General features: G+C 37.8%; 1 protein-coding gene across 2 annotated transcripts in view; it reads right to left on the bottom strand.

Moving 5' to 3' along the window:
* Nucleotides 1-13590, bottom strand: part of SPTA1 (spectrin alpha, erythrocytic 1) — a 158040-nt gene that overhangs the window by 78399 nt on the left and 66051 nt on the right. For both annotated transcript variants that reach the window (XM_024574725.4, XM_045181907.2), the window contains exons 23-25: nucleotides 3864-4015; nucleotides 3111-3297; nucleotides 715-816 (exon numbers count right to left, since the gene is read on the bottom strand). In XM_024574725.4, coding sequence (XP_024430493.2) covers nucleotides 715-816; nucleotides 3111-3297; nucleotides 3864-4015 — 441 coding nt within the window. The remainder of the gene's footprint in view (nucleotides 1-714; nucleotides 817-3110; nucleotides 3298-3863; nucleotides 4016-13590) is intronic.

The raw sequence follows: 13590 nt of genomic DNA, 5'->3' as shown, positions 1-13590 counted from the left end.
GTTACATCCTCTGAAAAATTAGTGGAAAGCATTGCATTTGTAGTTAGAAGCTATTCTAATTTTTATAGGAGATATGTAGGGCCCTTCTGTATCCTGAATTGATGAAACAAAGGAGCCTCTTAGAGTCCTATTTTCTGTAGAGGTTAAGTAAATTTTTCTTAGGAACAGTCCTTTTCATTTTGACTCCATGCCAACCACCACAAAAAGCAACAGGGAACTCATCCTCTTAGTTTATTACAACCCAGAGAGCTGAACTAGACATTTCAGTAATGTTCATTAATTTTTTAAACCATAGGTACAAATTTGAATCAGCTCTAGAATACCCTTTTCCTCATCTCTACAGACCTGTAATCTTTTCCTTCTTTCATCAGATTTTATCAGGGCCTATCTCTTTCAATAAGTTTTCTTGATTTACCCCTTCCACTACTGTGACTCCTTCATATCCATTTTCTTTGTATTTATGTATTTGAGCACTGAATTTCTGTGTCTGTGGTGATAGGGGAGAGGTGGTGATTTAAGGGCTTCAGATCAGTTCAAATGGCTGAACTATTTGGACTATTGTCTTTAACTTTTCCTGTGGCCAGCTCCATATTTTCATTACCTTCTGCATGTTCTAGCTGATCTATAGAATATGAAGTTGAGTATATTTAAGTTAAATGATGACTCCCAAAGCTCAACTTAGTAGTGAGGAGAAATGGAAGGAGCCTTAGTTACCTGCTGTATTTGAGCTCCCTCTGGTGTTAGAAGCTCTTCAAATAGAAGATCATCAGCCACCTTGTTGATGTCCTTCAGTCGAGGCTCATTGGTCTTCAAATCCTATATGGGAAAATTTATCCCAAGTAGTGTATATCATTTTCTTATGAATCTTTCATACTTGCTTGCTCATCTCTGCCCTGACATGAATAAATATTAAAACCTATAATTACCCTTACTTTCAATGCATAAAAAGCTGCCCTCCTCCAAATTTTCACTTAGAAGAGTACCTTTATCTTCTTGATATCTAGTGACTATCAGAAACTGCCTAAGGGCTCTGTTACTTAATTGAGGTATGGAGTACACCCATTTTCCTAGGTTTAATCATTTCCCTTTATACTTATAAAATACCTGTTCTTATCTGTTGACAGTTTTTATTTCTTTTCCTCAACTTCTTTTTATTTTTTAAAATTTAATTTATTGGGATGACATTGGTTAATAAATTTATGTTTTAGGTATACAATTCTACAGTACATCATCTGTATATTGTACTGTGTATTTATTTACCACCCCCAGTCAAGTCTCCTTCCATCACCATTTAACTCTCTTTTTCCCTATTCTCTTTTCCCCCATCCAATTTTTCTCTGGTAACCACCATTCAACATACCACTGTATGTGTCCATGAGTCTTTTTTTAACCTTGCTTAATCTCTTTACCCTTCTAACCCAACCCCCAAACCCCTCCTCTCTGACAGCTGTATCCATGAGTCTGTTTCCACTTTGATCTCACTTATATGTGAAATGTAATGAACAAAATTAATTTTTCTCAATTCTTAAGGTACTTATATATCGGCATATTGTCCCTTTATCTATAGTGTATCTTGCAAACATTTCTCCCAGTGTTGATTTTATTATGATTTCATTTATGGTGATATTTACCATACAAAACCACAGGGTTTTTTTTGCATGTTTTAATGAAATTTATCAATCTTTTTACTTAGTGCATTTAGTGAATCTGAATTTTAAGTAACAGTTAGGAAGCCTTTCCCTACAAGACATTAAAAACATAATACAACAATTCCGTAATTAGAACAGTGTGGTAGCACATGAATAGAGAGGCTGCCAGAGCTTATCAAGTCTATTATATAAAAGTCAGAAATAATTTACAGAAATAATTTCAAGTACATATGGAACTTTGCTATATGATAAAGGTAGTAGCTCAAATAAGTAAGGCAATAATGGATGTTTTAGTAAATGAGGCTGCAAAAATTAATTAGCAATTTGGGGAAAAGATAAGATTGAGCTATACCTCACACCATATAGGATAATAAATTTCAAATGATCAGGATCTAAATGTAAACTAAATTCATATAAGTATTAAGAGAAGACTGGGTGAATTTATTCTTCCTAAATTTCTTAAAAATCCCTCCCTGGATTAAGTAACACCATCAGGGGAATCTATATCTGGCCACATTTTCTGATAACATAAACTCCTCTACCTTGTACAGGATTTCATTGAGTTGCAATCTGATTATATTAAGGGATGTTGTAAGAAACAGCTCTAGGGAGTTATCATAACCTCTACAGTGACAATATTGTTTCTTACATTATACAACAAACTTTCAATAAGTTTTCCTATGGAAGTCTCATTCTTGGTGTTATTTTATAATTTTACTCACTTTTTCATTCTTTCACTTTTCTTTCACATATTCCTAAACAATAAAATACTATCTATCTATCATCTATCACTTTGAAATTCATTATAATTTGTCAATACAAAGAAAGGATTTATTCTAACTACTAGTTAAAATAATAAAATGAGTCTGAAAGAATAAAGGAGAAAGGAAGTGTTTTAAGTAGATGGAAAATTAGAAATTGCCTAGCTTTAAAGTCAGGTTGTTCTTTCCATCTTCCCACCCAACTTCTACCCCATAATTAGACTTTACACAGAGCCTCACAATGTCCCATCTCAATCTGGGTATTAGGAACACAGCATAGTATAGGTCAGGTTTTGAAGAACCCAGGGAGATCACTACTCCATGTAGTACTTTGAAAACAATAAAAATTTTTTTAAAAGATTGTAATCTATAGATATTTGAGCTAGGATAATGGTAAGAGTGGTAAGACTATTGTGAAAATAATTAAAAAGTTATAAAAATAAATGTTGACATCTAAAAAAAAAAAGAAAAGAGAATAGCAGCAACTGCAGCCTGGAAATTTAGGGTGAGTACTTTTCTCTGCATTCTCCTTGCACCTACAACAGCCAGAGAAATATTTAAAATGTGGAACTCTCAGGAGATTTGGGAAGACATTTATTAAATTTGAAGTTAAGGAATTACTTAGGAGGAGATATGGGAGAAAAGGAAACAATGACAATCCTCACAAAACTATCTGGAGGAGATGGTTCTGCCTTCTCACCATTTGGAATTCATCAAACTTTTTCTGCAGCTCCCAAACATCATCTAGTTCTATGTCTGTGTTTTCTGCCTTTTTCTCTCGGATCCAGTCCAGCATATCGCCTGCCTCATAGGCCAGCAAAAACTCATTGTAACGTTGTAATAGACGACGTCTGCGTTCTTCTGCCCGATCAAGGAGAGAGCGGTACCTAGGTGTGTAAGTGAAGAGAATTAGAAAGGTAAAATAAAAGATGGAGAAAACACAGAAGAGTAGAAGCAGGATGAGAGAGAGAGAATGAAAGGGATAAAAGAGAGAATAAAAAGGAAAACAGTAAAAGAGAAAAGAAATACAAATAGAAGAAAAAATAGCATTGAAACCAGGGAACCAAACATACAGTGTTCCATTTTAAAATCATAAAAATGTTATTGTTCCAAGTGTGACCAGCAAAATCTTATAGAAGTGAGATATTGACATGCCTGCTGATAACTGGATATGAAACAGCCTGGTAGAATAAATGAAATTCATATGGAAGCCAGAATACCTTTTTGAAACCTTGAAAGAATGCTGGACAAGGAGTCTCTTAAGTCTAACATGAGGTAATTGACTTAATGGTGCTAGGGTTTCCTGTCCTTATGTAAAAAATGAAGTATTTAAAGGACCATAAGTTTATTTTTAGCTCCTCTAATCTAACAGGTGCAGTTGTGAGAAGTGTCTTTGACCAATAGGAAATGTTTAGGCAAACACCCGTCCAGCTCTCCAGCCTCCAGAACTTACTGGTTCTCAATCTGTTCCTGACGCTGGGTAATGTTGCCTGGTTCTTCTTGCCAGCGCTGCGGGAGCATAGGAAGCTCATTATGGGCCAGTTTCCTGACACAGACAGCTGGCACAAAACCCTGGTGATCATCAGCCTCCACCTTCCACCAGTCCTGAAGAGAGAGCAGATCCCAACTCTTTTTTAGTTCTTAGAAAAACCACAAACAGGAAAGAGTTCAACTAAGTCTCTAAGCACAAACTGGTGGCCAAGAGAGGCAAAACATCTCTTATGGGAGGAGCATTATAATTGCCACATATTAAAAAGAATGTAAATAATGGGTGGCAGGAATTGCAGAAATAAGCTTCTGAAATCAAGAAATCTGACATTTAATGTTAGACCTTTAACTTTGATGACATTTTCAAAAACCAAATATAGTTCTTTTAATGATGGTACAACTTGTCCACTAGAAATTATAAACAACAACAAAAACCAAACAAACAACATGGAACCTGAATTAAATTGATCTTCTTGGTGGTAGAGCATCTATGTATGACAAAATTGTACAATAACTTTTCTTACCCTACCCTTGCCCCAGACATCCTAAAAATTGTGTTGCCCTGAAATTCATTTATGTGACTGTTTTATGCTTAAGTATAATTCTGATCCCCAAAGAGTATTTTGGATGTGGTGCTATCTAAGCACTCTGAAGTTAGTCTCCTCAGAGAATAATGTGGTGAAATGGAGAAATCTAAGCAAAAAAAAGGGGGGTGGGGAGACTGGCACACAACTTATTTGATAATAAAACTTGTTGCTTCTATAAAAAATTTACTTGCCCTCAGATTAACAACATTCCAACCTCTCTTATTCTCTTCCCAATCACTTCTAGAGATTAATCAAGTATTAGGATATAAAAAATTACTTGAGCTTCAACAAGAGCCAATGTTCCAGTACTGGGCCCTCCATCCTCCAAGCCAAATCTTACTCTTTTTTAGCTTGATAGACTCTAGTAGTTCCACCCTGAACAATCCCTGAGACCCTGCTACATGACAAAGTTCTACAGGCCTCAAGGCAGGTCGTGGCTGGCCTTAGTGTACCCTGAGACTTTTGCTGAGTTTGAATCTTTATTAAACTAGTGAACACAATTTGCCTCTACCTGCTTGCTGACTTGCCAAGAACCTGTGTTACACAATTTGTGTACTGCTCAAGGGTCTTTCAGTGGCAGAGTCTAACTGGCAGACAAAAGGCAGTGGTGGGTTTCGAGGTGCCTTGTGCCTTTTGCTGTCTAGCCTCAACTCTGGTACTGGTGGCACATGGCCTCAATACACCTTAGCCCCTCCCATGTGCACACACACCCAGCATAGGCAGCTATCAACAATGGATCATTTTGAAGCTTCTAACAGGCAACCCAAGGTCAGTCACAGGCAGTGTCTGATATTGACCTGCAACAGAGTCCATCCCAAGAGGCTGGCTTCAGACAACAACAGAGAATGACCTAATTAGTTCAAAAAACAGCACAACCAAAGGGAGATTTCAGCAGCCACCCGACCCTGTTAGAGTGGACTCCACTTAGTACGGCCAGCCTACATACAACAGCTTGTACACTGTGATCATGGCCAATTCTGACACATAGTTTTCCTGAGGGTAAACCACCCACAGATGTGCCAAAAGCAAGCAATGCTCAACTGCAACAGGAAGGCACAAAGAACCCACACAAGGGACACTCCTGGAACACCAGATCAGGTAAACAGGGAGACTTTGCTACTGGAACTGATAGATCACCAACTACATTAAGTATACTTTATCAAGACAAGGAGACATGGAAGATCTACCTAATACATAGAAACAACACACAGAGAGGCAGCAAACATCAAGGAACAAAACAAAACAAAAAAGCATTTTCCCCCAAAAGAAGAAATCAATAGCAGATTAGATAAAATAAGAGACTGAATCAGCAATTTAGAAGACAAGGTAGCAAAAAACCCTCAATCAGAGTAGCAAAAAGAAAAACAATTAAAAAAAAAAAGGAAAATAGTTTAAAGGAATCACTGGGACAAAATAAGTGTAACAACTATCCACAAAGTAGGGGTAACAAAGGAGAAAAGAAAGAACAAGGGATTAAGAATTTACTTGAAGTAATGACTGAAAACTTCCCTAAATTAGTGAAGAAAAAAGACACAGGCCCAAGGAGCACAGAGTATTAAAGAAGCTGAACCCAAAGAGGCCCATGCCAAGATAGAGAATAATTAAAATGTTAAAGGTTAAAGATGAAGAGAGAATCTTAAAAGCAACAAGAGAAAGATAGTAACCTACAAGGGAGCTTACATAAAACTGTCAGCTAATTCTTAATAGAAATTTTTCAGGCCAGAGAAATTGACACAAAATATTCAAAGTGATAATAAACAAAGACTATTCTTCTGGAGATGATGGTAGCCAGATAGGTGGGAGTTGAACCCACTTGCTTGTGCACTCAACTGGGACACCTAGCCAATCTTCCAAAGAACATAGTGAACAGCCAACAGAATCTCAGCTGATATGAAGTTTGGAAGGCAAGGGTTGCAGAGGACACTTAAAAACAGATGGTAAGGAGATTCTGTAGGCTGATGGGAAGGTCCCTGGGCTCTGCCCCAGAGACCACAGCTGTGGCAGGAGCATTGGACAGTGATTGCAACTTAGAGGCTCCTCCTCTCCCAGAGTAGGGAAGTCACAGACTTGTGCCAGGAGAGACCTGGATGCTTAAAGTTGCTGGGGTGATAAAGATGTGATAGGAGATACACAGCCAAAGGAATACCCCAGCTGGGACAGCAGTTGCCATCTGGGGTAGCAGTCACTGACTGGGAAAGTGCCAGAGGAACTGGGAACATGGGTGACACCTAGAGATGGGAGAGGAGATGGGCCACAACTGGAAGTGACCCAGATAGTCTCTGGACTGGTCAAAGAGTTGGTCTGTGTGGAAAGCCTGGTGCTTGCTAGGAATGGCTGGCCACAAGCAAGGGGAACTCGCTCAAAAAAGGGTAAGCCAGGCAGTGAAAGATAAATACCATGTGATCTCACCTATAAGTGGAACCTAATCAACAAAACAAACAAGCAAAATATAATCAGAGATGAAATAAAGAACAAAATGACAGTAACCAGTGGGGAGCAGGGAGAGGGATAAAGGGGAAAATAAAAGGAAGGGTCATCAAGGTATAAAGGACCCATGGACAAACTCAAAGAGGGGTAGGAATGAGGGTAGGAGGTGGGGGTGGATGGAGCTAGGGAAAGTGGTTGTGGGAAAATGGAGACAAATGTACTTGAACAACAATGAAAAAATATTTTTAAAAAGAGGATATCAGCCACTGTACAAGGACCTCTCACATGCAGTGGCAGGGCCAATGAAGAGGGAGGAGTGGAGACACAATTTGCTCCCATTCAGGGCAGCTCACAGATTGATCAAAGGAGGGCACTGTGGGTGCAGAGAGGTAGCAGTACCCAGAAAGACTTAATCAAGTAGGGGAGCTGAGCTGCCCTAAAGAGGCTTTGCATGCATGTAGCACCCAGGCCAACAAAGAAGGAGGAGGAGGGGTGAGATTTGCTTCCCACTCAGTGCACCTCACAGACTACTCAAAGTGTTGCACAACATGGTGGATTATAGGCACATAGCTGGTGCATATGTGCACAGTGGACAGTGTCGGCCACACAGTGCTCCAAGGGCATCAGCTGGAAACTGGACACATGTGAATAGAATACTGTAGTCCAAACTTAGCACCCATCTGTGCAGAAGAACCACAGGAAAGGAAAAAAAAAAAACAGAGCCCAGCCATACTCTGCCTGCCGCATCCAGGAAGAGCAGCAAAACCCTCTGGGCAGGTTTACAGTCAGCAGGAGACTTTTTCTTTTTTTCCAAGTGTAAGACAATAAGACTTGGAGCTATGAGAAGATGAAAGACAGATCCAGAAAAAAATCAGAAGATGAGCACCAGCAGCTGAGACATATATCACTTTACTATCCTTCAAAACTTGCATTTTTTTATTTCTCTTCTTTCCATTTAATTAGTTTTTGTTGGTTTGTTTGATTTCATTCATTTGTTTTCTTTATTCTCCCTTTCATATTGCATTTTAATTTTTCTTCTTTCACTTCACTTGTATACCAATAGCACACTACTCTGGTCTTTTATTTTTATTCTTTTTATTCAGATTATATATTTCTTTTTTAAAGTATATTTTATTGATTATGCTACTACAGTTTTCCCAATTTTCCCCCTTTATCCCCCTTCCACCCTGCAGCCCCCAACCCTCCAGCATCCCCCCCACACGCACATTTAGTTCATGTCCATGGGTTGTACATATAAGTTCTTTGACCTCTCTGTTCTTATACCATTCTTATTCTCTCCCCTTCTATTTTATGCTTACCAATTATGCTTCTTATTCCCTGTGCCTTCCCACCATTCTTCTCCTCCCCCTCCCCACTGAAAACCCTCCATGTGATGTTCATTTCACTGATTCTCTTCCTGTTCTAGTAGTTTGCTTAGATTTTTTTTTTTTTTTAGGGTCAGTTGTTGATAGTTGTGAGTTTATTGTCATTTTACTGTTCATAGTTTTGGATCTTCTTCTATTTCTTAGGTAAGTCCCTTTAACATTTCATATAATAAGGCCTTGGTAATGATGTACTTCTTTAACTTTACCTGCTCTGGGAAGCACTTCATCTGCCCTTCCACTCTAAATTCTAGCTTGGCTAGATAGAATACTCTTGGATGTAGGTCCTTCCCTTTCATGACTTCAAATACTCCTTTCCAGCCCCTTCTTGCCTTTAAGGTTTCTTTTGAGAAATCAGCTAATAGTCTTATGGGCACTCCTTTGTAGATTACTCTCTCTTTCCTCTTGCTGCTTTTAAGTTTCTCTATCTTTAATCTTGGGTAACTTAATGATGATGTGCCTCTTTGGGTCCAATTTCTTTGTGTCTCTCTAGGCTTCCTGGACTTCCTGGAAGTCTATTTCCTTTGCCAGATTGGGGAAGTTTTCCTTCATTCTTTGTTCAGATAACTTTTCAACTTCTTGCTCTTGTTCTCTCCTTCTGGCACCCCTGTGATTCAGATGTTAGATCGTTTAAAGTTGTCCCATAGGTTCCTAAGCCTCTCATTTTTTTTTGGAATTCTTGTCTCTTCATTCTGTTCCAGTTGGAGGTTTATATCTTCCTATTGGTCCAAATCATTGATTTGAGTCCTGGTTTCCTTCCCTTCACTGTTGGTTCCCTGTATATTTTGCTTTTTTTAACTTTGGGCAGCCGTTATTACTTCCTTCATTTTGCAACCGAGTTCAATCAGTTCTCTGAGCATCCTGACTACTAGTATTTTGAACTCTGCATCAGATAAGTTGTCTATCTCCTCATCACTTAGCTATTTTTCTGGAGTTTTGATCTGTTCTTTCACTTAGGCCGTATTTCTTTGTCTTGGCAAACCTGTTATGTTGTAGGGGGGTGGAACCTTAGGTATCTACCTGGGTGGGGCAACCCTCTTTGCTGCATTGTGACACTCTCTGTGGGGTAGGTGTCAGAGAGGGAACAATGTGGCTCACTTGCTGGGCTCTAACCCCACTTTCCAATGAATTCTCTCATGTGAGACTAGGAGTTTCTCCTGCCATGGTAACCCCCGTGGTAGTTACAGCTAATTTGAGTCTTTAATATTCCATTCAGCCAGCCCCGACTCACCCACACAGTTCACCCCCTTGCCATGGGTCCATTCCACCCACCCGGCTGCCAATCTCCATCCCTCCTACCAGTCTCGGTGAATGTTTCTTTAATTCCTTGATTGTTGGAGTTCCATGCAGTTTGGTTTTCTGGTACTTCAGTTTGTTTATTGTTTTTAGATTGGTTGTTATCCTCCTTCTGGTTGTGCGAGAAAGTGAAGGGTTTCTACTTAACCCTCCATCTTGGCTAGAACACAGATTATATATTTCTTACCATATTATTGTTATTTGAAATCTCACACAGCACCCTTCCTTGGTCTTAATCCATTTTGCCATCTTCCTGACCTTTATTACTGTTGTGGTTAACTTTATTCTTTCACACATTATGCCAAGTTTCTATCCCTTAAGCTCATCATATCTCACCATCTAACCTCATATAAGCACTCTGCTTTCTAAAGTCCGCTCACATTCTTTTTCACTTCTAATTAGTCTTATCTCTTTTTCACCTTTTATAAAAAATGGCTAGTAGGGTGAAATATCATGGTTATTGCTGTAACTCTGCAAAGGAATTCCTATCTGTTCACTAGTTGTTAGTACTCTAAATCCATAGAATGCTCTCCCACTGTTTTACTCCATTTCAACTTTGGTTTGCCCCTGATCAGTTGACTAAGGAATTTTACTTCATTGTTTTCTCTCTGCCCCTTTTTTTCTTTCTTCTTTTTTCTCTCTCCCTTTCTTTTTTCCCTCTCTCAAACTGGGTTTTACTTCTTAGTCTTACTGGCTTGCTTCCCCTATCTTTTCAGAATTATTTTTCTTTACTGTAGACACCTCATATTCACTTTTTGCTTTGTTCAGTATTCTTATTCCTGTTTCACTGTTATTAAATTATATTCAACTGGTTTTACTATCAACCCTGCTGTATGTTATCTACAATTTTGCTCCCATTTGTCTAGTACCTTTCAAACTTTCTTCAAATCTGATAGTATACTCTTCCCTCTTCTTACCCCATTGTTCCCATCACCCTTTTGTGTTAGACTTATATTGTAAATTTTGTTTTCTTCCTTTCTTTGCCTTGGTTCTATGCCAACTCTTATAACTTCTCCTTCCTCTTACCATACAACATGTTCCCATTTATAGTCATCTCATATTCCCTTTGCCATATCATATAATATCTGCAACCCCTCTTCACATTTATTAACAATAGTTCTATAGTGGTTCAGACTGCTTATGAGGTAGGGAGATGAAGCTGGCTGGATGAATAAAGGACCGAATTACTGAGCTGGAAGACAAGGTACAAAGAAATAACCTGGGTAGAAAAGCTGCATGAAAAAAAGACTTTAAAAAATGAAGATAGCTTAAGGGTACTGCAAGACAAAATAAAACACAACATTTGAATCATCTAAACACCAGAAGGAGAAGAAAAAGAACAAGGGATAGCAACATTGTTGAAAAGATAATTAAAGAAATCTTCCTGAACAAGGAGAGGGGGAAATCCACTGAAGTTCAGGAAGCACAGAGGGTCCCAATTGAGATGAACCCAAAGAGGCCTACTTCAAGACACATCATAATTAAAATGCCACATTTTAAAGACAGAGAATCTTTAAACCCTTAAGGGAGAAATAAGAAGTAACAACTAAGGGAGCTCCAATAAAGCTAGCAGATGATTTCTCAACATAAACACTACAAGCCAGAAGGGAATGGCAAGAAATATTCCAATAAATACAAAACAAAGGACTGCAACCAAGACTACTCTACTCAGCAAGGCTCTCGATTAAAATTGAGGGTGAAATAAGGAGTATCCCAGACAAAAACAGGCTGTAGGAATACATCACTACTAATCCAGCACTGCAAGAAGTTCTAAAGGGACTGCTTTAAGAAGGGGAAGAAAACAAGTGAGAGAGAAAAAGAAACACAGGTAGTAAGGGAGAAAAATGAATAGGTAACTATCAATAATAACCTTAAATATTAATGGATTAAATGCTCCATCAGAACACACAGTGTAGGTGAATGGATAAGAAAACATGACCCACATATATACTGCCTATAAGAGACCTACCTCAGAACAAAAGACATACATAGACTGAAAGTTAAGGTTTGGAAAAAAATAGTCCAAGCAAATGGACAGGAAAAAAAAAAAGCTGCGGTAGAATCACTTAGTTCAGACAAAACAGACTTCAAACTAAACTCCAAAAAAAAGAGAGAGAGAGAGAGAGAGAGAGAGACATAGAAGGATGCTTCATAATACTCAACGGAAGAATCCATCAAGAAGACATAAACATTGTCAACATGTATGCACCCAAAACAGATCACTCATATATGTAAGGAAAATCTTGGAGACTTTTAAGAAAGATACAGACAGCAACAAATTTACACTAGTGGATATTAACACCCAACTTCAAAGATGGATAGATCTTCCAAACAATATATCAAAAAGGATGTTGCAAAATTGAACAATGCCCTAGATCAAATGGACATAACTAATTACACACAAACACACACACATATCCTTTCATACCAAAGAGGCAAAATACACAATCTTTTCAAGTGCACATGGAACATTTTCAAAGAAAGACATTGTGATAGGACACAAAACAAGCCTCAAAAAATTCAAAAAATTTGAAATCATATCCAGCATTTTCTTGGACTGCAAGGGCCTGACTAGACACCAAACTCAAGGAGAAAACACAAAAACATTCAAACTCATAGAAATTGAATAGCATGCTATTAAACAAAAAATGGGTTCAGAATGAGATCAAGGAAGATATCAAAAAGTTTCTAGAAACAAATGAAAATGAAACCACTCCCAAAAATATGGGACACAACAAAGGCAGTCCTGAAAGGGAAGTTCATAACAATACAGGTCTACCTAAAAAACTTTGACAAAATTTAGGTCTACCTAAAAAAGACAAAAACATTTCCAATACACAACTTAACCCTACATATTACAAACTGGGGGAACAACAAGAAACGAAGCCCAGACTGACTAGAATGAAAAAAATAACCAATATCAGAGGAGTATTGAATGGCATAGGGACTAAAAAAAAAAAAAACAAAAAAAAAAAACAGTTCAAAGGATCAATGAATCCAGGAGCTAGTTCTTTGAAAAGATAAACAAAATTGGCAAGCCTTTAAGCAGACTCATCAAAAAAAGAAGAGAGATAACCCAAATAAATAAAATCAGATATGACAGAGAGAGATTACAACTGATCCAGGAAATACAAAAGATTGTAAGAAATTACTATGAATAACTATATGCCAAGAAATTTGAAAACCTAGGTGAAATGGACTAATTGCTGGAAAAATATAACCTTCTAAAACTGAATGTAGAAGAAGCAGAAAGCCTTAATAGATGGATAATAACTGGTGAAATTGAAGCAGTAATCAAATACTCCCTGCAGACAAACACCCCAGACCAGATGGTTTCACAGGACAATTTTACAAAATGCACAAGGAAGAGTTAACCCCTAAACTTCTCAGACTATTCCACAAAATCCAAGTAAAATGAAAACTCCCAAACTCTTTTTATGAAGCCAGCATCATCCTAACCGAAAAACCAGATAAAGACATAAGAAAGAGAGGAAAATATAGGCCAATATCACTGACAAACATAGATGATAAAATCCTCAACAAAATATTGGCAGACTGCATCCAGTAATACATTGAAAATGTCATACACCATGATCAAGTGGGATTCATCCCAGGCATACAAAGATAGTACAATATTCACAAATCAACAGATGTAATACACCATATAAACAAAAGAAAAAACAAAAATCATGTGATCATATCAATAGATGCAGAAAAATCACTTGATAAGGTACATTACTCATTTATGATAAAAATACTCCACAAAGTTGGAGTACAGGAACCACACCTCAACATAGTGAAGGCCACATATAAGAAACCTACATACAAAACCATACTTTATGGACAAAAACTTTTAAAAAAGCATTCCTGCTAAGATCAGGAACTAGATAAGAATGTCTGCTTTCACCACTCCTATTCAACATAGTATTGGAAGTCTTAACCACAGCAGTCAGACAAGAAATAAAAATAATCCAAATTCGAAAGGAGAAGGTAAAACTGT

Source organism: Desmodus rotundus, chromosome 12 (assembly GCF_022682495.2).
Source record: "Desmodus rotundus isolate HL8 chromosome 12, HLdesRot8A.1, whole genome shotgun sequence".
Classification (NCBI taxonomy): Eukaryota; Metazoa; Chordata; class Mammalia; order Chiroptera; family Phyllostomidae; genus Desmodus; species Desmodus rotundus.
The sequence above is the reverse complement of the archived record's forward strand: the minus strand, read 5'-3'. Positions and strand labels throughout refer to the sequence as shown.